The following is a 23010-nucleotide window of genomic DNA, read 5'->3' as shown; positions in this document are numbered from 1 at the left end:
ATCCAAGGATGGGTGGGTGGGGAGATGTGTGGGGGTTGGCTCGGGTGGGGTCGGGGCCGACTGTAAGGAGAGAGCCGAGAGGGGGCGGGATCTGTAAACTCATTCAAAGAAATGAGAAAAGTTTGACTGGGTCTTGTGAAGAAAAAAAAAAAAACTTTTGTCTTTTAGGTTTGGAATGTATGTTTTGGCTTTTAGTTCACGGGGAAACTTGGTTTTTTTTCTTAAAAACCAAGCTTTTTGGATTTTATCATTTAAACTGGCTGGCATATTACTGTATTTTCCGGACTATAAGTCACAGTATTTTTTTTTTTTCATAATTTGGCTCGCGGGTGCGACTTATACTCTGGAGCAATTTATGGGTGAAATTATTCACACATTATTATATCATATCATATATATCAGAGGAAGTGCTGCCATCTTCTACCTCCGGAGTTGGTGGAGTTGTTTTAAAGTGACACCATCCATTGGATTTAGTGATTTGGGATAACATTGATGGTTTGGTGAACTTGTTAGCATGTTCTTTATGCTATCGTTATCCCATCGTGGACTCTTTTTGGCCGTAATATTCGTCGGAGGAGAATATCGGCGCTTATTGTTTTGCGGCTTCACCGCAGCGAGAGCCCCGTTTTTTTTCGCTGGGTGGAAAATGTCGGCGCTGTTGGACTGTTGCCGCACGTCTGTGATGGTACGGCCACGGATGGCTTGATGTTTTGTGTTTTAACGGGCCTCATTTTTTGCGACAGCCCCCGTTTGCATTGATCGGATATTGTTGCCGCTGGTGGATTGTCTTCATAGAGTGTCGTCAGTGTAGAGTCGTGTGTACAGGGGGAGATGTAGAGAGAACCTGAACTTGCTCGGTGAGATCCGGGAAGATGCGGAGTTTGTTGCGCCCAAATTGACCCAAAATTCTTTGTTCTATGTGCCACCTCCAATCGTGGGACAAAAAGTAGACAGCGCTACACAAGACAAAAGCCCTACAAAAAAGTACAGATGAAGAATATTATTGCATAAACGTGACGAGATGTTGGGCAACACTGAAAATAAGCAGAGAGCAAATTGGCATGGCTGCGACGTGTGTGACTGCCATTCTTGTTTCTTTGTCACACCTCGCTTGAAAAAAGGAAGGGGAAACAGCCTTCAGTTTCATGGAGAACAAGTAAAGACTTGGGGGGGGGGCAGGGGGAAGTGAATAAAAAACAATAATTGCCATGTATTTCCTCAGAACATAACGACAACTTGTCATTAAGTGTGCCGGTCCCTTCATGAAAATATGGCTTTAATACACTCAATGCCACTGGCCTTTAGTTTGTCAAGTGAGGTGAAAACAAGCAATTAACCTCTCCATGGGGATGCAGAATTGAAAGATGCTCACGTGTGGTTTCTCTCTGTTAGTGATGGTAATTAGCTCCTTTTTAAAGGGCTCCTTTGAGCAGCACCCCGAGGCCAAACTCCGCCAGTGCTGAAAGTGGGTTGCATGCCGCACTCGGCAGGGGGGGGAAGAAAAATGGTTGACAGTCACTTCACACTTCTTTGCGTGCTGACGACCCACCCCGACTTCAACAAAACACACCTCAACCCCCCTCAGAACTGGTGTCTGCCCCCCCACCCCCCTCCATAAAAATATAACGATGAGAAAATGACGGGTCTACCAACCCCCCCTTGAGGTGCCGGAGGTACAGCCTGCGTGCCATGTGTGAGAACATTGGATCCGGCTCGCCGTGCAATTCTGAAAACTCCTACAACATCAAGTCAAATTAACTCAGCTCATTCTATTGATCCGTATCATAACTCTTGTCTTCACAAAAGTTAAAAAAATGCTCACTTTACTTCTTGTAGCTAATAGAGACAAATTGCTGACTCACGAGAAGCCTGTGGCATATGTTCCCGACGGGCCCCAGTTGTCGGTCATCAGATCTCAAAGCCCATTAGCCTCCTTTTGTTTCTTACTTTGGGCTTAACAGAGAGTCATGAAAGATCAAATCAATGGAAAAATGCTGAAATGTGATCATGTCTTCAACGCAAACCGCGGCCAGCGAAAATTCTCTCTCCTTTCCTTAAGCCGCTTAGATGTGTGTAAAAGTCAGACGGTAAAAAGTTCCAAAGCTTTTATGTCATTCACGCTTTTATTACAGGTGCCATTGTAGTCAATATAGTCGCTCTTATTCTTAACTCATTCAGTTCCAGCCAATTCTAGACCAAGTCTGAAAAGACGTTTAAAAACGTCTTTGGGAGTGAATGAGTTAAGACTGGACCCTGCTTAGGTTTTTTTTTTCTTCTTTCGATTTTTGTGACATTTCGTTTTAAAGGAGAAGCAACCTCCACGAGGAGGTTAAGGTGACGCATGATAAATTACATAATTTGCCGATATACGCAAGACTATCCTGATGAAATGACCAAATCTTATAACTTCTGATACAATTGCACTTTTTTGGGGGGGCGGGGGCAAAGGGAGAAGACCCAAAAAAAAAAAGTCATCCTTCTGGAACGGAGGACATTCCTTCAAACTCACAGACATAGAGAGAGAAAGATCTTCCCAAATACAGCAGGAAAAAACACATGACCAGATAGTGAGAGCCATCACACTTCTGAAAATGGAATCTAAAATGTACACACCAAAGCACGAATGTCCGACGTTTACTGATGGCTTCTGACAAATGTATCTTGGTTTCAATCATGTGAATCTTTCATTGGGTTTTGTCCAATCCCGAGTTGCCACCCACCCACCCGAGTAGGATGCTCTCAAGTAGAGGATTCGAGGAACCTAATCTTTTCCCAGCAGGGATCCAAGCGCCTCTGCAAGTGTATGAATGGAGATAATATCTCTATAATGAGGCCTGTTTTGTAGCATCAAAGTACTCAAAAGCGGCTGAAATCCGACCCCCCGCCTGCCCCCCGACAATGCCTCAATACCGGTGCCCTTTTATTAATTGCTTTGTCTGCCTGTTAAGTCGCTTGCTTTGCTGGCGTGTTTGCGATTTGAGCTGCTTACCCTTGACCTACTATGTTGCAGGTTTGCTCTGCGCTGCATGGAGAACGCTCATCGTGGGCAAACGCGCCACTTTTCGAACGGGGCACCCGGAAACGTTTGCATAAACAAACATATGAACCCTTTCGGGGACGGCGGTGACTAGAGTGGACAGCTATTCACATGTCAACCACTGCAATGGAGCCTTTGGTGAGTTGCCATCTGCTGCCGTTATTTATATTTATTTTTTCATGCCTTATGACTAATAATAAAAATCATGATGTAAGTTATAATTATTTGTGCATGTAAGGGTTAAATTAAACTGTTAAGCGGTCAGTCAATAAAACCCTGTTAGGCTGTGCTTCAATGTCTCTGTCGTTACTTCGCCGTTGGTCATAGCGACAAATGAAGGGAGTTTAACCATAAAGTTTGGACGCCGGACTAGAGAAACAAATTAGTTCTCGATAGGACAAGGCTGGTACAACACATTGTGGATGGATTTTAACCCTATGATGCACGAATAAGGATCACCTGTAACCTGATAAACATGATAAGCTGTCCACTGTAGTAACCGTTGTCCCTGAAAGAGTTAAAACAGGACCACAAAAAATAAAACATACCCAACCACCCCATGGGTGACCAACTCCTTTTCTCCACCCACACTTCACGATTGATTTTGTCACGTTTTGCGAGTAGTAGTAGTTGGAGGACCCCAAAAAGCAGGGAGGAGCAGGGTGATTTGACCAAAATGTATTTCACAAAAACACAAACCGGAGTACATAGGAGAAACAAACCCCCAAAACTCACTCAAATAATGTCCGTCAAAATCAAAGTAGCAAAAAAAAAAAATAAAGACAGAAAACCAAACATGACACATGCACACAGCAACAAACAAACAGCAACAATGACCCAACAGCGAATGGTCGTATCGGGAGTCCTTTTAAACAAAAACAAACGAATGACACAATGACCAACAGGTGTGCAGCTGCAGGCGGAGCCTACAGTGCCACCTGTTGGTCACAAACAGAACCATGACAGATTTCTTTTCTTTTTTTTTTCTTGGTTGTTTTCTTAGCTAAAAATTAAAAACTTTCCGAAACTGAGAAACCAGATATACGTATTGACTGGACCAGATCAATTGCTTATTAAAGTACAGTAATTATCCAGTGAAAAGCTTTCACTGGATAGCTGCTTGATCGAAAATAGAATCATAAATATTCCTTCATCCCGACACTGACTGCAACAGAATTAACCACTTAAGTGGCGAGAGGCCTAATGGCTGGATGCTGACTTGGACATTGATCACTTTCCTCTGAATGACAAGACGAGTTTGGCCAATTAAGATGCACTCGTCTACTCAGAATTGACACAACCTCAACCCAAGTAATTGAAGATGAGTCACTTGTGTTGGGAACCCTGTTAAGTGGAACGTGAGTCACAACTGTCCAGTAAACATTCCTTCAGTCTCTTTGTAATGGGACTGCACCAGACATTAAGCGTGTAATGTGATGAGTAATGTTTCATAATTGCTGTTTGTTTGAAAGCTTAGACGCAATGTCAAAATCCCGAATGTGCCGCTTGTCTCTTGAGCCGCACTGGGCAGGATTTTGATGCAGTAGAAATATCCTGAGGGAAATGGGCTGATATTACCCAAATAAAAGGACATCACAGTACTGTCAGAGAAAAATATACTCTCTTGGTTTGGTCATGTGTAAACTGGAGTTTAAAATACAGTATGTGTTCAAATAGGGAGGGTGTCTGTCTCACAGACGAGAGGGCCCGAGTTCGAATCTTGACTCCTGTGTTGAATGTGCGTGCGGATTTTCTCTGGGTGCCGGGCTTTTTTTTCTCTCCTGTATTTCAAAAATACCCATGTTACGTTAAATGAAAATTCTACTTGTTAATCAGTCTTCATGGATTAGTCATTTTTCTATACAGTATTGGCAAGCAAACATTCCAGGAGGTTCTCTGCTTTAAGCTCAAAGTTAACCGGGAGAGGCTCCAGCTCAACCAGGACCCAATTGTAGACAAGCAGTGATTATATTTTGCTTGAATGACACCCTGTGTGACACCCCACTTACCCACCTGGTGTCGCTAACGCCATCTTACATATTAGGACGGGTGTGGGGGAGCAATCTTAACTCTTTCATTCCACAAGACGTACTTGTACGTCTTTTTTAAATTAGGCCCCGCCTACCAAGAATGTACTTGTACGTCTACGTTTTTTCTTTTTTCTTTTTTTGCGTCATAAAGAGGAGGAGGGTCTGGTGCGATCCATGAATGAGAATAATCCATTTGCATTGTAAATCGTGTAAAAAGCGACCACTAGGTGGCAGTGGTGCCTCACATGATTGAAATGCATGCTTTTACAAAAAGCTCTTTTCTCCGTTTTGTTTTGCCCAGGAATTGCCATCTCCATGAAACTTAGCAGTTTTGTAACGCCGATTGCTGAAGAATGGAAAAAGATAGAAACACATTTTTTTTCTGCTGAAAGAAGAGAGTCCAAACTTTATTTTGGTTGGCCATGTTTATATAGCATTAGAACCAAATATTCTGTGGGCCTTGCAAGATCAGTCAAAATCCAGTAAAACTCTGGGATTGAGGGGGTTGCTCCAGTGAAAATTGCTGGGATTGAATGAGTTAATGGCATGAGAAAGGAGTTTGTATGTGTGTATGCATTGCCTCAAGCTGGGGTTGCTCGGTTTTGGCATCGAGTTTGGCCCATAGTAGCCGTGCTTGATTTCTAATCTAATAAAAAAACTAAAGTCTGACATGTCACTGAAAGATGTTACAATATGTTCTTCCATCATCATTAGTCTTTACTCTTTCGTGGGCGGCGTGCGCCGTAGGGCTGCCACGATTAGTCAATTGGTCACGACAATGCCGATGATCCAAATCGTCAATTATTAATTTAATAGTCAACAGGTCATTTCCTTTTGTATTTATTTAATTGGCACTTTGTTTTCTTGCAAAACTGACCTATCTCCCGCTGCTCTTTTTTCCCCCTTTTCTTTAAACATACAAGCACGGTAGAGCAATGACATTATTCCGTGATTTATTAAGATAGAATAGCATTTCAAGTGTACTGTCAATAAGCCCCGACAAATACAAAAGTGTAATTATGTAATTGTGGGATGATGCGTCTTTGTGCGAAGATACCAATACACCGCATCGCTGAGTTCTGTGTAAAACGCAACGATGGAAATAGGTTGGATCTTCTTTTCGTAATGAAGAACCAAGGGGTCGTTGCGTCCACATGACAAAGGTCAGTAACTCCATTTAAGTGAGCGCCATGTCGCACTTTTCACACAAACAACATCGCAGACAACATTCCCCAAACACGAGTTTCCCTGTTACTGTGGCCAGGTGAAGCCGTTTCAAAGGGAGCCCTCTCTGCATCTGTTAAACAAATAAGGAGCCCCTACAAAGGTGTGCACAAGAATCCACATGATCAAAGTGTACGAGAATGGCAGCCTTGTCCCGGCTCGGCCATTATCAGGCCCCATGAATGCTTGTCTTCTCCTCTTTTGTCGGCTCGGGCATTGACAGTCAGTCACCCGGCAATGACTGTCACACCAGCGCAAAGAGCCAGCCGCCGACAGGGGCCGACCACATCAAACGAGGCTGTCAAAGAGGTAGTGGTGGCCTCGGGAGTGGAGGGTGCTGGGGGCGGGGGGGTGTCTGCTCGTGAACCGTAGCAACAAACACCTCCCTATCCTCACCTAGGGCTCAGCAGCAGACACCCACCGCTGTGCTCTGAGCCGCTGCCTCCGCTGAGAAAAGATGTACTGCCAGGACCTCATTTCCCTCACAGGAACTCCCCCCATTGCCCTCCTGGCCCTTTCTCCCTCTGTCAAGTAGCGCTTGTGTTAACCTCCAGCCTAGCGAGACACAAAGGAGCGCTAAAGTGTTTAAGAATGCTTTATGGATGCATGACAAGAAGTTGGAGGGGGGGGGGGGGCGGTGACTGCCGGGGGTCAGAAAGTATACAGGATGTGAATGAGATGAATTCACTTTTGCTTTACTGCTGAGTCACACTTGAGTTGAGCTTTGGGATGTTTCCAACCACGATGCAAAAAAGACGGCGGGCCGCCAAGCCACTGTTTTTTTTTCTTTTTCCCACAGTGATTAAACAGTTAAAGAGTACAGTTGAACTGGTTGACTTCCAGTTTGATCTAATATCAAAACTATTTCAATCAATTTGTACCAAGCCGTCATAAAGTCTTTATTAACAGTACAGACAAATATCATTTTAACACTCGCAACTGTCATCCATGTAAAAACAGAAGTTAACCAGCTACTCACCAAAATGCCTGATGGAGGACACGTAACAGTGAGGAAACAGGAAAGTGTTGTACCTGTATACCAGAGTGGATAGTTTCCTCTGCCATCGCTAGAACTCCCTAGGTCTTTCGGCATCACAAAAAGCCCCATTAAAAGCAAAAAATATTTGTCATTAAATGTATATTCATACTAAAACTGAATGCAACAAAATGAAAAAGTACCATACTCATTTCTGGATGCCTCACATGCCCAATTGAAACTGAACTGTTTTGGAGAGCAATACCACCACCTGGTGGACTTGTGTATTGCTGGGATAAATAGGTGTCGTGAATCATAGGAATTCATCCTGACATCTTCTTTGCAACGGCGCGGTGGGAGACGAGTTAGCATGTCGGCCTCACAGTGCAAAGATGCAGGGTTCGATTCCGGCCTTTCTGTGTGGAGTTTGCATTTTCACCCTGTGGGTTTTCTCCAGGTACTCCGGTTTCCTCCCACATTCCAAACATGCATGTCAGGTTGATAGGGCACTCCAAATTGTCCCTTGGTGTGATTGTGAGCACAAATGGTTGTTTGTCTGTGTGTGTGGGGTGTACTCCGACTACTGCCCGAACACAGCTGGGATTGGCTCCAGCACGCCCGCGACCCTTGCGAGGATAAGCTGATTAGAAAATGGGAGGATGGATCTTCTTGGCACACTTAATTTCCGGATCTGACATCACACATCTTTGAGTGGTGGTCCTGTTTGAGCCACCGTGAGCCAAGTTGTGGCGGGCCTGTCAGGACCAGTACTGGCCCCATACATTCGTACCATGTTTGTACCATTACCCCATCAGCAACTTTATACTGTGTTTGGCTGAAGCAAAATCATGTTTTTTTACGGAGATGTGCTACTTTTAAAATCATAACATGACGGCGATACCGTGACATACCCTCTGTAAAGTACAGCCAAAACACTAAACATTATATTTTAAAATGACTATTCAATAAAAAAGGAGCATTATCTTCACTCACACATTTATGATGCAGTTGTCGTGTTTAATTTGATTTTACTGAGTTCCTTTAGTGACTGATGACTATATAAGTCGTCTAGACCAAAATCCTAATTTATATTAGGACCTGTGCTGAATTTAAATAACCGCATCATTTTTATTAGACAAAATGCATAATGCAGAATCAATAGATATTGATTGACATTGAAAATGTGCGGCAAATAATAATGTCTGTGTACCCGCTACCTTACTCTGCTTTTATTGGCCTTTGGCGACACCTGTTGGCCAAGCACGGTTCAACATTCCTTTCATTAATATAAATGTGTTGCAAATGTCAAATGGCTCGACAACACAAAGAGGAAGGGACGAACGAACAAATTATGAACGTGTCTACTGTGTGGCGAGAACTAACTGCCGGACAATAAAGTGTCGGTAATACTGAGCTTAGCAATCGCGTTTTCACTGTCTTCAGTAAGACGACTGGCGTTCGATATATCTGCCAATCTTCTAACTATGACTCAATGTTTGACGATAGCTCGAGTTTGCGACTAGTGTAGTCTGGATCAAAATGGCCACCTGGTGCTAGGATGTAATGTGGTTATTATATGTCAACATGTCACTCCTTAGAATGTGTGCCTTCGTTAAATGTCTTAATCGACGCAGTTTTCTGGAAAAATGTACGTCTCGTGCCACTCTTACGGAATGCTGTCAGCTGTGTCTGTCGACGAGAAATTGCGCAGTTAGGCGACTAGCAGGTGAGGCGAATGATGTTTAGTTTGTCTTTTTCGACAGTGTTCTTGGCAGAGGGCGTCGATATTATTGTCTCGTTTTAATTTAAAGCTGATTTACCCAATGTTCGATATGCGCTCAAACGAAATTTGATGTCGAATAAACAGGCAGAAAATAAACCAGGTGCGACATCAACATGAATAGCTTCGGGCACTTAAAATTAAGGCTAAAGGACACCTTGTGCATCGTGGATGCAAACCAAGTTTTGGATGTTACTAATTCCGTTTTTGTTGTTGTTTCTTCATCCCAGATACGCATTTGCATCATCAACGAAGAAACGTGTCATTTTCCGTCCGAAAGACGGAAGATGCAAAGAAACGTGTAGTGGAGCAGTGTCAGCTGTTAGATGGTAAGCTATTTTACATAGTTAGGTGCCTATCGTGGAATAATGGTCGTTTTTAATTGCGAAATATGAACATATGAACATTTTTCCCCCATTTCCCCCCTCTAAGTGCTAGAGGCCAGAATCCAGCAACTTCAACCCGATGGCCTTCTTGATGTCCAAAAAGCAAGAGTAGAATTTCTTCATGCCCCCTCATCCGGGAGACACATCTCCTCTGCCAGAACTCATATGAACGCACCTCAGGTTTCAAAATCGCCGCAGAAGGCAGTGAGGGAATCATTTAAATCTCAGCCCACTCGATGGATGGAGAAATTAACTCGAGAGAAGAAAAGCAAGATGAAAAGACGGCAGCACCTTCGTGAGAAACTGAAGAAGAACAAGGGGAAAATGGCAGGAAAGCATCCCGGTGGTGAAGGCACCACCAATCTTCCAGCCACTAGTTACAAAACAATATCGAATAAAAAGACTGCTCACTTGGATGAGAATAGCCATTTCATGAATTCCAACGCTCAGACTGCTGTTTCACAAACTGCCCCGAAAAGCAAACAAAAGGGCTCTAAGAATAAACCTCCCACTACAAAGGAAGAGATAACCGATGAGGAACTTGCACGGTTGGAGGAACTGGAGAGGAGGCTCAGCCAGCAAGCCAGTCCAGGGTACTGCTCAAGTCAACCGGAGCATTCTCTGCAGGCCAGAGAAGGAGCTGTGGGAAACATTCGCTCTTCCATCTTCTCTTGGCTGGAGGCATGCGTGTTTGCGGGGGAAATTGAGCGAGCGCACAATTTCCTGCTCAGCCAGCACCGAGTTCGGAGTCGACGGGCAGTTCTCGACACAGACGTCTATAACATCCTGTTGCGAGTCTCCGCCAAAAAGGTAAGGTGAAACGTTTAACTCAATTTCAACGACAATAAAGGTAACCTCCAGTCATTGGTAAAAAATTAGAGCCCAAATGATTGGGATTTTTTTGAAGCAAATGCCGATTTGGTTATTTGGCAAAGAAAAAAATTCAGATAACCGATTAATTAGCCCAATAACACTGGTCAACAGCAAATTTTACCCAACTAATTGAGAAGGACTGCGGCCCTTAATGTATTTTTGACACTGATTTAAAAAATGTATTTCCTCTTTTCGAGCGCATATGTTTTTTGAGTTTCATTTGTGTTTCATTTTGAAAGATTGCCCAATATGGATTTTACCATGAAACAGCCGATGTTTTGTTCTGAGTTATTCTTGTTTTTGGTAAGCTATACGTTTTTGTCTTTATGTTGATGGAAGACCCACAAAAAAGGTCCAGAATGTCTTGAAATTAGTTTTGAGGTTTCTTTACACCCAGCACAGATTAAAGAGACCTCCTGGTGGATTTAGCAAAGCAGCCGCAGAACATAACTGAGCCTGTTACTTGTCTCACAGCAGGTACATCAAAAGGGTGGGTGGATGGGTGGCGCTAACGGTCCCATTGTGAATGAAATAGTTTGGTCTCGTGGAGTTCGTAGTTAGAATAAAAACATCTGCAGAAGCACAAATAAGTTATGCTTGAGATCACGTTGATTCTAGAATTGACATATTTTTAAACATTGATTACATTTGAATACAAAGTTTATTTTCTCTCTCTCTCTCTCTCTTTATTCTTTTATAGGGCACCTTGAATCAGATTGGCCGCCTGTTTATTCTTTTGGAGGAAGCAGGTCTGCGGCCAAATATCGGCTCATATTGCGCTGCTCTGGAATGTATGGGCCGGAGTGCTTACTGCGCTCCCCGAGTTATTTCTTGGTATGTATACACCAACTCCAGTATCTCAAGGCTGCATTTGAAATTTTATACAGTACAGAGAGCCAACAGCAGATGTCACGTTTTGTTCAGTCTTTTAATTTTGAATGCTATACATTATTTTGGTTGCTGCAATATTTTCACCTGCCCTCCTTTGCTACATAACAGTGAACTATTACCTCATGTTCAGAGACCTTTTACCAAGCAGATATTTGACCACATGCCACAATTGTTCCTAATTCATTGCCCTTGATGACAGCTTTGCATTCCCGATGACATCCAGTTTAACCAAAATCGTTTGTGTCCGTGCATAAAGTGTAATAAAGTCCCCCGCGTGACTTTATTATTTGTAGCTGTCATATTGTTTGACTATGTTGAACTACAAATGTTCCACCGATCGGTTTTCCTTGATATTTAAATAATTCCACTCCTCCGCCTGTCATTTGTATGCCAGTCACTGGCTGCAGGTTAGCATTATCTGTGATGTGCAGTCCGGTCATGGCGAATGTGTGCTCTGCATGTGGACCTTGAGGTGATGCTTTTTGAATCATTCCACTGTTGCTGTCAGCGCACATCTGCCTGTGGATCAAGCTCACATTTTCATTTGGGCAGAAAAGGCCTGTGACAATGCAAGCACGCTCATTGATATTTTGCAAATGTTGTTTGATAACAATGAATACAGTTTGTCATGGAACCATTGTAACTTACGTGTATGTGTGCGCAGGTGCTTGAACCAGATGGAGCAGGATGGCCTCTCTGTGGACGATGTCTTCAGGCAGTGTGTGTTCCAGCGTGATGAAAGAGACATGGTACTGAAGGCCGTACGCGTTATCCGCCCCGACTACCAGCCCACCTCAAACTTCACCACAAGCCAAAGTCTGCCTGTGTTGGTTCAGGACTTTTACACAAAGGTATCTGACTCCGATCTTTCCAGATTATATTAGTTACTGGCCTAGGGGGGTTGGAGGGGACGACGCATGTCACCTTCGCCCCCCCCCCCCTTTTTTTTTGTTTCCTGTTTTGTAAAAATACACAACAAATAACTGGAATTAGACAGATAACTGCAGTAGAAATTTTACAATTATACAATACAATACAATACATGCTGATTTATATAGCGCTTTCACAACAGCGGCAGCTGTAACAAAGCACTTTACAAAACAGTTAACATAAAGTAAAATAATAAACACAACACATAACATAAAACACGGACAGTCGTGCAGTCCTAACCACTTTTCCGTCACACGCTTTGTTGTTTGAAGCAGTTTGAGATGAAAGAGGAGAGATTCAAAGTGTCCTTTAACCAGTGGATCAGAGACGTCATGCTCAAAATGTGCACACGTCGGCTACAAGCTAAGTTTCAAAGTCAACAAGAAGCTGTAGCATCCATTGACGAAAAAAGAGATTGGTTCACTTCTCCTGTCCCATGGAAATCCATTTCAATTCCAAGCGGCGACTCACGGTTCCAAATACGCATCGGCGCTCTTCGCCAACGCTCCTCTCTCCTCATCCTCAACTTCAGTGGCCATCCATCCAGCCGCACCAACGCCAACTGTCCAACAGCGCCGACATAGCCACTGAACAAAACTGGGTTGTGAAAAATGCTGCCCATTACTGGCGCAAAAAACACAAGCGCCCCAGGTCTGTCCAGCACCGACAGTCAATGGCGCCGACATTCCTCCCAATCAAAATCTGTGCTGGTACAGGCGTGCTGCCGAGAAGGCGCAACCACCAAGCACAGATACTGCTCCTTTGACGAATGTCGTGGCCAAAAAGCGCTGAAAACAGTCCATATCAGGTCCACACAATGAAACAACAAACAACATGTGACAAAACAAAAGACAAAAACAGCAAAAAAGAACAAAAAAGCAAGGCTCTTGAAGAGCACTTGCCAAAGGCTGCCTACTCGGGCGCCATCTTGGGAAAAAAAAAAATGTTGTCGACAGTTGATTCATGAAAGCAAACTACTGCGAGACTGAACAAAAAAAGATTTGACTGATCCTCAGAGTCAATGACTCATTCAAATCTACCAAAAAAAGCAATGCTGAAACTTACTTCCATTGGCAAAGTCCTATCTTTGTGGATCTCGATTTTCTGCAGTGACTGCAACCATAACCAAATTATGGAGTAGACCAGACATAAGTAGCACACATGGGTGTCATTGTCTCCTAATACCCCAAAAAAAGGTTATTGAATAAAACCAAGTCCGGGGTTCCCATTAAATACAACAATAAGCTTAATCTTATTGTTGTATTTAATGGGAACCCCGGACTTGGTTTTAAGATTAATCTTATTGTTGTATTTCTAATAGGGTAATTTGTTTTCATTTCTGTGCTGCTCTGTGGAAATACTGCCTCGCACAAAACTGGTCCATGGTGCAAAAAAACAAGGGGGCTGCTGATTAACATGATTTGAACAGAATTTTTAGTACTACACTAAATTGTCCAAGTAGGCAATCATCGTGAATACAGTTAAGATACAGACCGGTTGTTAAAACCTGTTTAGTTATAGTCTATAGTATATGCTTGAGCTGAATTGTTCACCAGGTTTGGCATCTACCTACCGTAAACAACAAGGCGCGCCTTAAATAGACGCCAAACGTCCCCCACCTCCTTCAAAAAACAACAACAGAGGGTGCCACTAGATGGCTGTAATTACCTTCACACAGACGGATAGCTCCAAGCGTAGCGCTCAAAGTCATTACCACCACATAAACTGTCTGCACAGCAGCCATGGCCTAAAAGCTGAGGGTTTGTGGTTGCGGTGCTGCTGCTAAACATTTCGGATTCTGTTTTCCATTGCTAACCTGGCAGCAGACAGCAGAGTAAAACATAGCTCAATCAACACAAATGCAATTAACAAAGAGCCTGATATCGGTATAGCAAACATCAGCATAAATATTACAGTCCATCTTAGCGCAGGGTATTTTCTGTATTGCCGGAAACATTAGGCATTGTTGTTTTGTTTTTGTTTTTTTCTCAAGATGGGGGGAAAAAATGGCATCAAGCAAGCATGCAGAATGCAGTGTACAGGGTCTTCTGAGGAGCATCGATACTTTCTCCGTGCTCCTCCCGCTCTTCAAATTGTCAACTGATCTACAAACCTTAAGCGGCCATTGTTCAATATTGCAACCAGAGCCCACTGATTTCTACTGCTGTCCAAACATTATGCCTTGAGGGTAAATGACTCCAGCACGCCGTGTTCCGGCGATGCGCCTTGTCAATGCAAGAACCTCTTTGGAATGTCTCTCACCTCACTGCCCTTCCTTCCCTCCCCCCACACCTCCTCTTCCCATTTTTCATTCATTCCATTCCAAGCATTATATTTTCAGCCTTCACTTCATTCTTGCATCGTATTTGCTTTGTTCTCTCTCGTATCTTTGTTGAATAACGGGAGTTTTTTTTTTTATTTTTTGTTTTGTTTGTTTCATAATTCACAACTGACGTCATTGGCGACCTAACGGCTGAAACGCTGCCCAAATAAACTGGCTCGCTCAATAGCGGAATAGCAAACAGGATGGTCTCTCGTGGAGCCTCGGGAGACCATGTTGGTGGCAGAAGCTCAAGCTCATTAGAATACTGTTTGCTCTGTGTCACATGCTCATATAAAATGCAGTTTGACTTTGGTTCAACTGCGAGAGAGTCAGTGCTCCTTCGGTCCCATACATTGGGGCCATACTAAAAGATGTGATGAAATTGAATATAATGCATTTTTGAGCATATTTATTCTTACGTTATGACCATTTGTAGGTTTGTCATGGGTATTTGGCAAAATAGGCTGCTACATGAGATTAGATAAAGTACCGGTATATGTATTTTCACATGGTGAGGCAGCATGAACCAAGCTCTTTTTTTTTTTTTTTTTTTTTTATTAAACTTTTTATTGAATTTTTTCAAACAGTTAGAAAAAGGAAAAACATGTTCACGTGTTTAAGTACATAGAACCACACCAGTTCCGGGCATCAAAATAGTACATACATGCATCGACATCCCTGTAAAACGGGTTATAATTACTGCCCTCCCACATATACAATGTCCTGAACACTGTGCCATATTTTTATTTTATTTTTTTAACTCGCTGCTCCAAGTGACTCTTATGGCCTTGTCAAACTACATAACTTCTTTGTCGTTCACGACGGTCGCGCTGTCAGACTACTAGATAAATATCGTTCTTTGGCTTGGACCGGGCGAGAGCTCACATCACACTCTAAGTCGGTCACTGACCAGACCCTGCCCAGTCGTTGAATGCTTCCGTCAAGATTCAGTCCATGAGGTTTTAAAATTGCAATGGTCGACTAAATCAAACATCTTCACAAACCGCAAGTCGCAAGTTGCTCACCATTCCCCCTTACAGTTGTGTTTTTCTCGACTGATCTTTTACGATTTGCAATTAAAATGTCAAATTAATGATACCGTGTGTGTGTGTGTGTGTGTGTGTGTGTGTGTTCAGAGGGATAACCACCAGTACCCAAAGCTGGATTTCACTCGAGACGAGCTCCAGGAACGTTTCAAATTCCAGCTCAGCATTGAGAAGGCCTGCACGGTCACCATTGACTCTGTGGAGGCTGCCAAGCCTGTCACAGAAAACATGGCTAAAATGGTAAGCCATCCAGCTACCTAATCTGCATTCTGACATCAGATGTCTCCACAAATCTGCTCAGGTTAACCAGAACTGACGAAGCAGACCCATAAAATGGGTCTCAATAGACTTAACTTATAAAATGTACCTTTTTGTTGGACTGTCCAAAAAAGGTGTGGGGGGGGGGGGGTCATTTTCTTATTTTCATGAGTGAGACATTTTGGAGGTCACACATTGTCCACTAAAAGTATGGACGAAGGAAATGCCCTTTCTTATTTCTAACCGTGGCATTTACAGTCCAAGCTGGCTCGTCCTCCTCTGCAGATGGGCTAGGTGGGAAGCGAGTAAGCCAAGAGTCCCCAGTGGCCAAGGAGCATTTACAGAAGACAGGCAGACAGGCAGGCAGGCAAGCAAGCAGGCAGGGCAGAATAATAACATATTGTATTGAGGTGTGAGTGTGAGCGTGGATGGTTGTTCGTCTCTGTGTGCCCTGCGATTGGCTGGCAACCGATTCAGGGTGTCCCCCGCCTACTGCCCGGAGACAGCTGGGATAGGCTCCAGCACCCCCCGCGACCCTAGTGAGGATCAAGCGGTACGGAAGATGAATGAATGAATGAATGAATGAATGTATTGAGGGGCTCAGGAGAGGAGGCCCTGAGAGTCACCTCTCCAACCCGCCATCCAGACTGTCACAACTTAAAACTACTACACCTGCTGGCTAAAAATTTCTGATTGAAGAGCAAGTATTCCACACTCAGATGGGCATTTCGCATTGCAGTGGACCCCAGCCCCTGTCCTCTAGAATAACGAAAATCCACGTACAGTATACAGTATTTTCTCATCAGTCATAAAATCTATCATGAAGAATAATAATTTTAAAAAACACACACACAGACTGTTAGTCACACTGAACTGTAAATGACATTTGTTTGGGAAACACATTTTATAAAAAAAATGAAACAAAAGAACGGTATAGCTGTGACTTGCACCTAAAATGCCAAGTCCCCTAATCGTGTTGAGAGCAGCAAACAAATTCCGGTTGGATTCAAAAATTTGCGGATGCCGCGAGCTACTGAAGGAGGTGGAGCCAAACATCAAAAGAAATTATCAGGAGGAAAAAGACATAGAAGAAGAAAAAGTCGAAGTACTGTAGTAGTCCTGGCAGCCAATGTGGGGACTGCCCTCCCAACTAGCTTGCTAGTTTAAGTGAATTTACGTTAGTGTGCTTGCTAACATTATTCCAAATTTAGTTTGACTTTCAAGGCATATTATTTTAAAAACATGTTCGCGTGCAATTAGCGCTGCCCTTTTAAGTTTTGGTATGTGGTGTGCTGTACAAACGCACAATTTAACAGTTCTCTGCCACTTGTGCCATTTGTAACCATGATGTGATGTCATATTTATTCCTGGTAATTCCTGGTTACTCACATATGATAACTTTGATTTGAAGGTATCTGGGTTTAAACACGCAATGCAATACACAGACATTTTTCGTGCCTTGCCTGGAATTTCGTAATGATTTGCCCTCTGTTCAGTGTAATATGTAATAAACAAGCCCTGCTTGTATGCTGACTCCGCACTCCGAAAATGTCGCATCAGATTCCTTGAAAGGAGAGTTGGCATTTAACCACTTTTCCCTTTTGCACTGAACTAGGGGAAACTGGATTTTGCCCAAATGTGTGTGTGTTCACACTGTGGTACAGCTTACCAACATTCGATCATTACACGACATTGTGTCGGATAGTGACAATTGCTTTCGACACAACACTGAGGGTGCAGTAAGTGTCAGGTGTTAATCTTCACACTCCTGTTCCAGCAATACCTTGATACGTAGGCTTTGATCTTCCTCTGTTTCGGGTCTCATACAACCCTCTGGGTTGACTTTGTCCCCCTGTTCCTAGCTTGGGCTAATAATGATGTTAATAATGTATTTTATTTGTATAGAACAGTGCCATGAAAAATCTGCATTTTACAGGCAGTCTGAAAGGGTCTCTTTTCATGTCAACTCTATTTGATTCATATTTCACCAATTCACAACAGAAGTTAAGGCATATGGACCATACTCTTCACAAAACATCATCAAAATACCGCATGAGCAAGCACTTAAGGTGAAAGACGTAAAAGCTCCTTTGAAGCCCGAAATGTGCATCAGATCCAAGACGCTGCCTCCTCAGCAAAGCTGCATACCTGCACTTTTCAGTCGTTTATGGAACTACAGGAGACACTTAAAGGGGCATCCGGATCACGTATTTTTTTTTTTTAATCACCAGATTCTGAATCAGAGTCTTTGGTTTTAAGTATCTGCCGAAACAGACTCCTGATCCAATACTTAGGCAATGTATTAAAAATTAAAGAAAGGAGAAAAACAACAACCAATGTAGTAGCAGTGTCATTGACTGCCATTGTCTGTGTTAACGGAACCAATGTCATCCTTTTAGAGGGCATTGTTGCTGGAGCAGCGGGCTCAGTGGCGCAAGGCCCTCCTCCAGGCTTTCCGGGAGTGCAAGATGATCCTGGGGAAGACCAGCAGCAAGGACTTCAAACTCAACCTTTATCCGTACCTCTGTCTGCTAGAGGACAAAGTTTATGTGGATATCATGATACAGGTAATGCAGCCTGCCAACCTCAGCCGGCTTTTCAACCAAAAGCCACGCGGCGGATGTTCAAGGCCGTCCTGCGATTGATTGATTCACACCACTGACTACTTGCTGTTGTGACCTGTGTCCTACCAGAGTGTTTCCAGCATCCCTCCCAGCGGAGAGTCCCTGATTACTTTAGCCAAAGATATTGGCATGCGCATCTACACTATGTACTCGGTTTACCAGAAGTACAGATATCAGATGGTGGATAAGCTGAGCAGCATTTACAACGCTTACACGGACCTCCTATCCAAAGACACTGAGGTATACACGCACAAAAAAAAACAGCACAAGCTAACGTTTTTCCAGAAGTCACGCCAGATCCTAGACAAATGTCATTTCGAATCACATTATATGGTTAAAATGACCAAAAAAACAACAAAAAAAGATTCTCGAATGAGAAGTCATGCAGTGTTTGAGTGTTGGTAAATACTGTACTTAATATCTCAGCAGGTTTCGGGCAGTAGACCCTGAAATGGATGCCAGCCAATCACAGGGCACATGTAGTCAAACTGTTCTTTGTATATTTTGTCCTATGCGTGGGGAGTGCTGGAGCCTATCCCAGCCGTCTTCAGGCAGTAGACGGGGGGGGTCACCCTGAAGTGGCCAGCTAATCGCATGGCACACAGACGAACCGCCATCCGCGCTCACACTCACACTTCAGGACATGCATGGCAGGCTAATGGTAATTAGCCTGCCATGCATGTTTCTCGAATGTGGGAGGAAACCGGCGCACCCGGAGAAAACCCACACAGTCACGAGGAGAACACGCAAACGCCACACAGGAAGGCCGGAGCTGGAATCAATCCCTGCACCTCTGCACTGTCAGGCCTATGTGCTAACCAGTACATACCGGACCGCATCTTATTTCATATTAATACAATAATGGGTAGATCCTAACGAAAAAAAGAAAAAAAAACACACACATCTCAACACACGCGCACACAAATTAGAAGGAATGGTGTTTTCCAGTCGACTCACTTTCTAGGAATCATGTCAATACTGTGTGCTTCACGCGCAAATAAACTGAACTTGACTTCTCCTTCCAGGCGTGCAACGTCCTTCCCAGGGAGGAGTGGTGCAAGGTGGAAACGGAACACCCGTCAGGGCCCACGCTCCAGGGCTGCGAATCCTCCTGGCCGTACGTGGTCACTCTGGAGCTGGGAACGTACCTGGTGGATTTGATGGTCAAGAATCTGAAAATCAATAGTGACATCCTGAACTCCGCCTACGAGAGGAAGTTCATCCCCATCCTTTACCACATGTACACTTTTCGCAGCAACCGACAGGTATCATGTCCGCCCATCTCTGTCAGAGGAGTGGCTCTGTCTCATCACGTCTTTTGATTTCATACAAAAAGGGATCGCTTACGTCATGTCGTCATCTTCAGGATGCAAACGTGCATCGTTTCTCCTCCACGCACTCGACAGAATTGTTCATGATCAGTTCATCGGTTAAGCGTAAGATGCGTGATTCAGTGACATGACATCCACTGAGTGAGAGAAAGATATTTTCATTGGACTAATGACTGCAAGCATCTGAATCCACTTGACCTTGGCTTTTTGTCACTCTTAAGTCAGTGTCACCTTTTGCACCCCAATATCCAGCGCGGCGCGGCGCTCCCGTGAGGGCGAATTATAAAACCGCTTACCCTCCCGCGCTAAGAATCCAGGCTAATCCCTTTTTTTGTGTGTCTCCTTTTTAATTGGCTTGCTGATTGGCTGTCACCAGACTCTGCAGGAGGGTGAAGTGAAGTGACCGTGTCATGGGAAAGCGCGAGGGAAGACTTTGGGGACGAGGAGATAACTGAGTTTTCACCTTGCGCTTACCAGGCAGTTCTTGCCGCCGTCTCTGTCTTTGCCGTGACTCTTCTCCCCACCTTTTCTGTTTCCCTCTTTGGAGGTTAGCCCATCAGGGGAGCTGCCTAATGACTTTACGACACAGCGTGACAGTCTGAGCAGTGCAAAGCAATGTTGGGCTTGTTTATTCTTTGCTGTCAAATCACTGTATTTATTTGCCACAACACATACATTTCATAGCCGTAGCTTGAAGAAACAGTATATTAACAACAGTGGGGTGAATCAATTTTGTGTTGATAGTTGTGTGCATTTTTGTTGTTGGCATCATGTGGTGGAGGCATCAATTAGGTTTGTGCTCATAAAAAAATAGTGATAGAAATAGTTGAGTATTGGAAAGTGGCCAGGAATAAAACCCGTGCTGTCCACATCCCACGAAACTACAAATGCACTTGTCACACAAGTGCATAAAATGTACGTAACCCCTGATATTTTGTGAGAAATGACATTTCTGGTATATTTGGGTGGAAAAATAAATGCATCACAAAGTGCATGACATTCAATGCGGGGTTAACGTAACGTGGGATGCAGGATGCTCAGCGACAAATTGTTTCTTTCCTTTTTGTGCGACTGTTCCCTTTAAGGCGGTTGGGTAATTTGAGGTTTTCTTCCAGCGCTGTAATTGCATTTGATGAACTCGGTTCTCTCCTCTCAGGTGGGCTTCATCAAGCCCCACCCGATCCTGACTCAGATGCAGCAGGAGGCCGTGGAGACCAAACTGACTTTCGACTCCTCCGTGATGCCGATGCGCTGCCCTCCTGTACCCTGGACCTCGGCCAGGTTTGGTGGGTACCTGCTGACCCCGGCCAAGCTGATGCGGACTCTGGATGGGGCGACGCAGCACGACGAGTTGTTGGAGAGATGCCAGAACCTTCACCCGGTCCTTGACTCCCTTAACCAGCTGGGTAACTGCGCCTGGAGGATCAACAAACCTCTCTTGGACATCATCATCTCCATCTTTAATGATCGGGGTAGTGAAAAGCTAGACATCCCTCCTCCCTTGTCGGAGGCCCCAAAAATTCCCCTTTTCAACTCGCAGGACTCGTCTTACACTGCCAGCGAGAAGGCCCACTTGAAGCGAGAGGTTTTCAACGCCAGAAAGAAATGCAGCGAGATGCACAGCTTGCGCATGGACGCTCTCTATAAACTCTCCATCGCCAACCACATCAGGGATGAGGTCTTCTGGTTCCCGCATAATATGGATTTCCGGGGACGCACGTATCCCTGTCCTCCGTACTTCAATCACCTGGGAAGCGACGTGACCCGCTCCATCTTGTTGTTCGCGGAGGGGAAGCCGCTCGGGCCGAAGGGGCTGGACTGGCTCAAGATCCACTTAGTCAATCTGACAGGCTTGAAGAAGAGGAGCTCAGTGCAAGGAAGGCTGGAATATGCCAACTCGATCATGGAGGACATTCTTGACTCTGCTGACCGCCCCTTGAATGTGCGTCCATCTTTATTGCTATTTGCTTCGCATTGGTTGTCAGCAGAATTATGAGGCCGATGTGCTCACTCGAAACCAAATCGATATGGATATTTTGAGCTCGATACCGATTCTGATATTTGGCGGAGGAAAATTCCAATCACCATCATCGGCCGATTAATTAAAAACATGTCTAATTATTTAAATAGCCTTTTTGGGGGGGCGGGGGCCTTAACCCTTATAAACGATAAATATACGAATTCAAGGCACAACTAATTTGGCTTTGCAACAAAGAGAAAAATCTTATGTGGGGGTGAGTTTTAATGGAAGTAGCTTTGTCATTTGTTGTAATATGTTAAAAAAATAAATAAATAAAGGCATGAAATGTTTTGCCAAATTTAAAAGTGCAAATGGCAGCCGATGAATTGGTCACGCTAAAATGCTAACCACCAAGGAACCCGGCAGTTAATGAATGTTCCATAATGTACCTCAAAACCCTTATGATGAACCACGAATATAATTGAAAACATTAACCACTCCAGCCAATTCTGGACCAAGTCTGAAAAGATGTTTAAAAACGTCTTTGGGAGTGAATGAGTTAAGACAATAATCCACTCAGGTGACGTGACCACTTGCTAACCAATCGTCAGCTTACCTGCTTCGCAATTAACACTTGCGGCAAATGTGCAATACAGCATGTTCTTTTCTATGTCTTTAAGTCATGCTGTACTTCTCAACTATTCAAACCGACGTTGACGTTTTGTATAGTGGCCTGATATAAAATATGTATATAGGGTGACGTGCCTGATGCTTGTCATTTGTTGCCTCAGGGTAAGAAATGGTGGATGAATGCAGATGAGCCGTGGCAAGCTCTCGCCTGCTGCATGGAGATCGCCAACGCCGTGCGATCTCCCGACCCAACCCAGTTCATCTCTCATTTTCCTGTTCACCAGGTACCATCAACGTTTGCATACACCCCATTTACATGAGCGCTTGTCCGCATTCGGGTCGCCGGTCACCTGGAGCCCTTTCCCTGCTGATTTAGGCCAAGGAAGGGGCCATTACGATGGACAATATGCAGAGGGGTCAAACTAATTTTCATCAGTGGCCACATCATAGTTATGGTTTGAGTTGGAGAGTTGTCTAGCTGTGTCAAAATTAATTGATTAGTCAACAACTAATCGATTATCAAATTAAGCTGTTTTAATAATTGAGTCTTTGTTTAGTGGCAGAGGCGGCCCGGTAGTCCAGTGGTTAGCACGTGGGCTTCACAGTGCAGAGGTACCAGGTCCGATTCCAGCTCCGGCCTCCCTGTGTGGAGTTTGCATGTTCTCCCCGGGCCTGCGTGGGTTTTCTCCGGGTGCTCCGGTTTCCTCCCAC

At 44.1% G+C, this 23010-nt stretch overlaps 1 protein-coding gene across 2 annotated transcripts in view; it reads left to right on the top strand.

The window, feature by feature from the left end:
- Positions 1–3108: 3108 nt before the first annotated feature.
- polrmt (polymerase (RNA) mitochondrial (DNA directed)) overlaps positions 3109–23010 on the top strand; it is a 43863-nt gene continuing 23961 nt past the window's right edge. Inside the window, exons 1-12 of one of the 2 annotated variants that reach the window (XM_052072799.1) lie at positions 3109–3175; positions 6121–6230; positions 9278–9376; positions 9480–10243; positions 11007–11140; positions 11862–12048; positions 15587–15736; positions 18154–18321; positions 18448–18618; positions 19404–19643; positions 20866–21651; positions 22461–22583. In XM_052072799.1, the coding sequence (XP_051928759.1) occupies positions 9599–10243; positions 11007–11140; positions 11862–12048; positions 15587–15736; positions 18154–18321; positions 18448–18618; positions 19404–19643; positions 20866–21651; positions 22461–22583 (2604 nt within the window). In that variant the 5' untranslated portion in view covers positions 3109–3175; positions 6121–6230; positions 9278–9376; positions 9480–9598. Of the gene's footprint in view, positions 3176–6120; positions 6231–8775; positions 8994–9277; positions 9377–9479; positions 10244–11006; positions 11141–11861; positions 12049–15586; positions 15737–18153; positions 18322–18447; positions 18619–19403; positions 19644–20865; positions 21652–22460; positions 22584–23010 lie in introns of those variants that run through there. The other variant, XM_052072798.1, reaches the window with a different exon arrangement.

Source organism: Hippocampus zosterae, chromosome 8, assembly GCF_025434085.1.
Source record: "Hippocampus zosterae strain Florida chromosome 8, ASM2543408v3, whole genome shotgun sequence".
Taxonomy (NCBI): domain Eukaryota; kingdom Metazoa; phylum Chordata; class Actinopteri; order Syngnathiformes; family Syngnathidae; genus Hippocampus; species Hippocampus zosterae.
The sequence above is the reverse complement of the archived record's forward strand: the minus strand, read 5'-3'. Positions and strand labels throughout refer to the sequence as shown.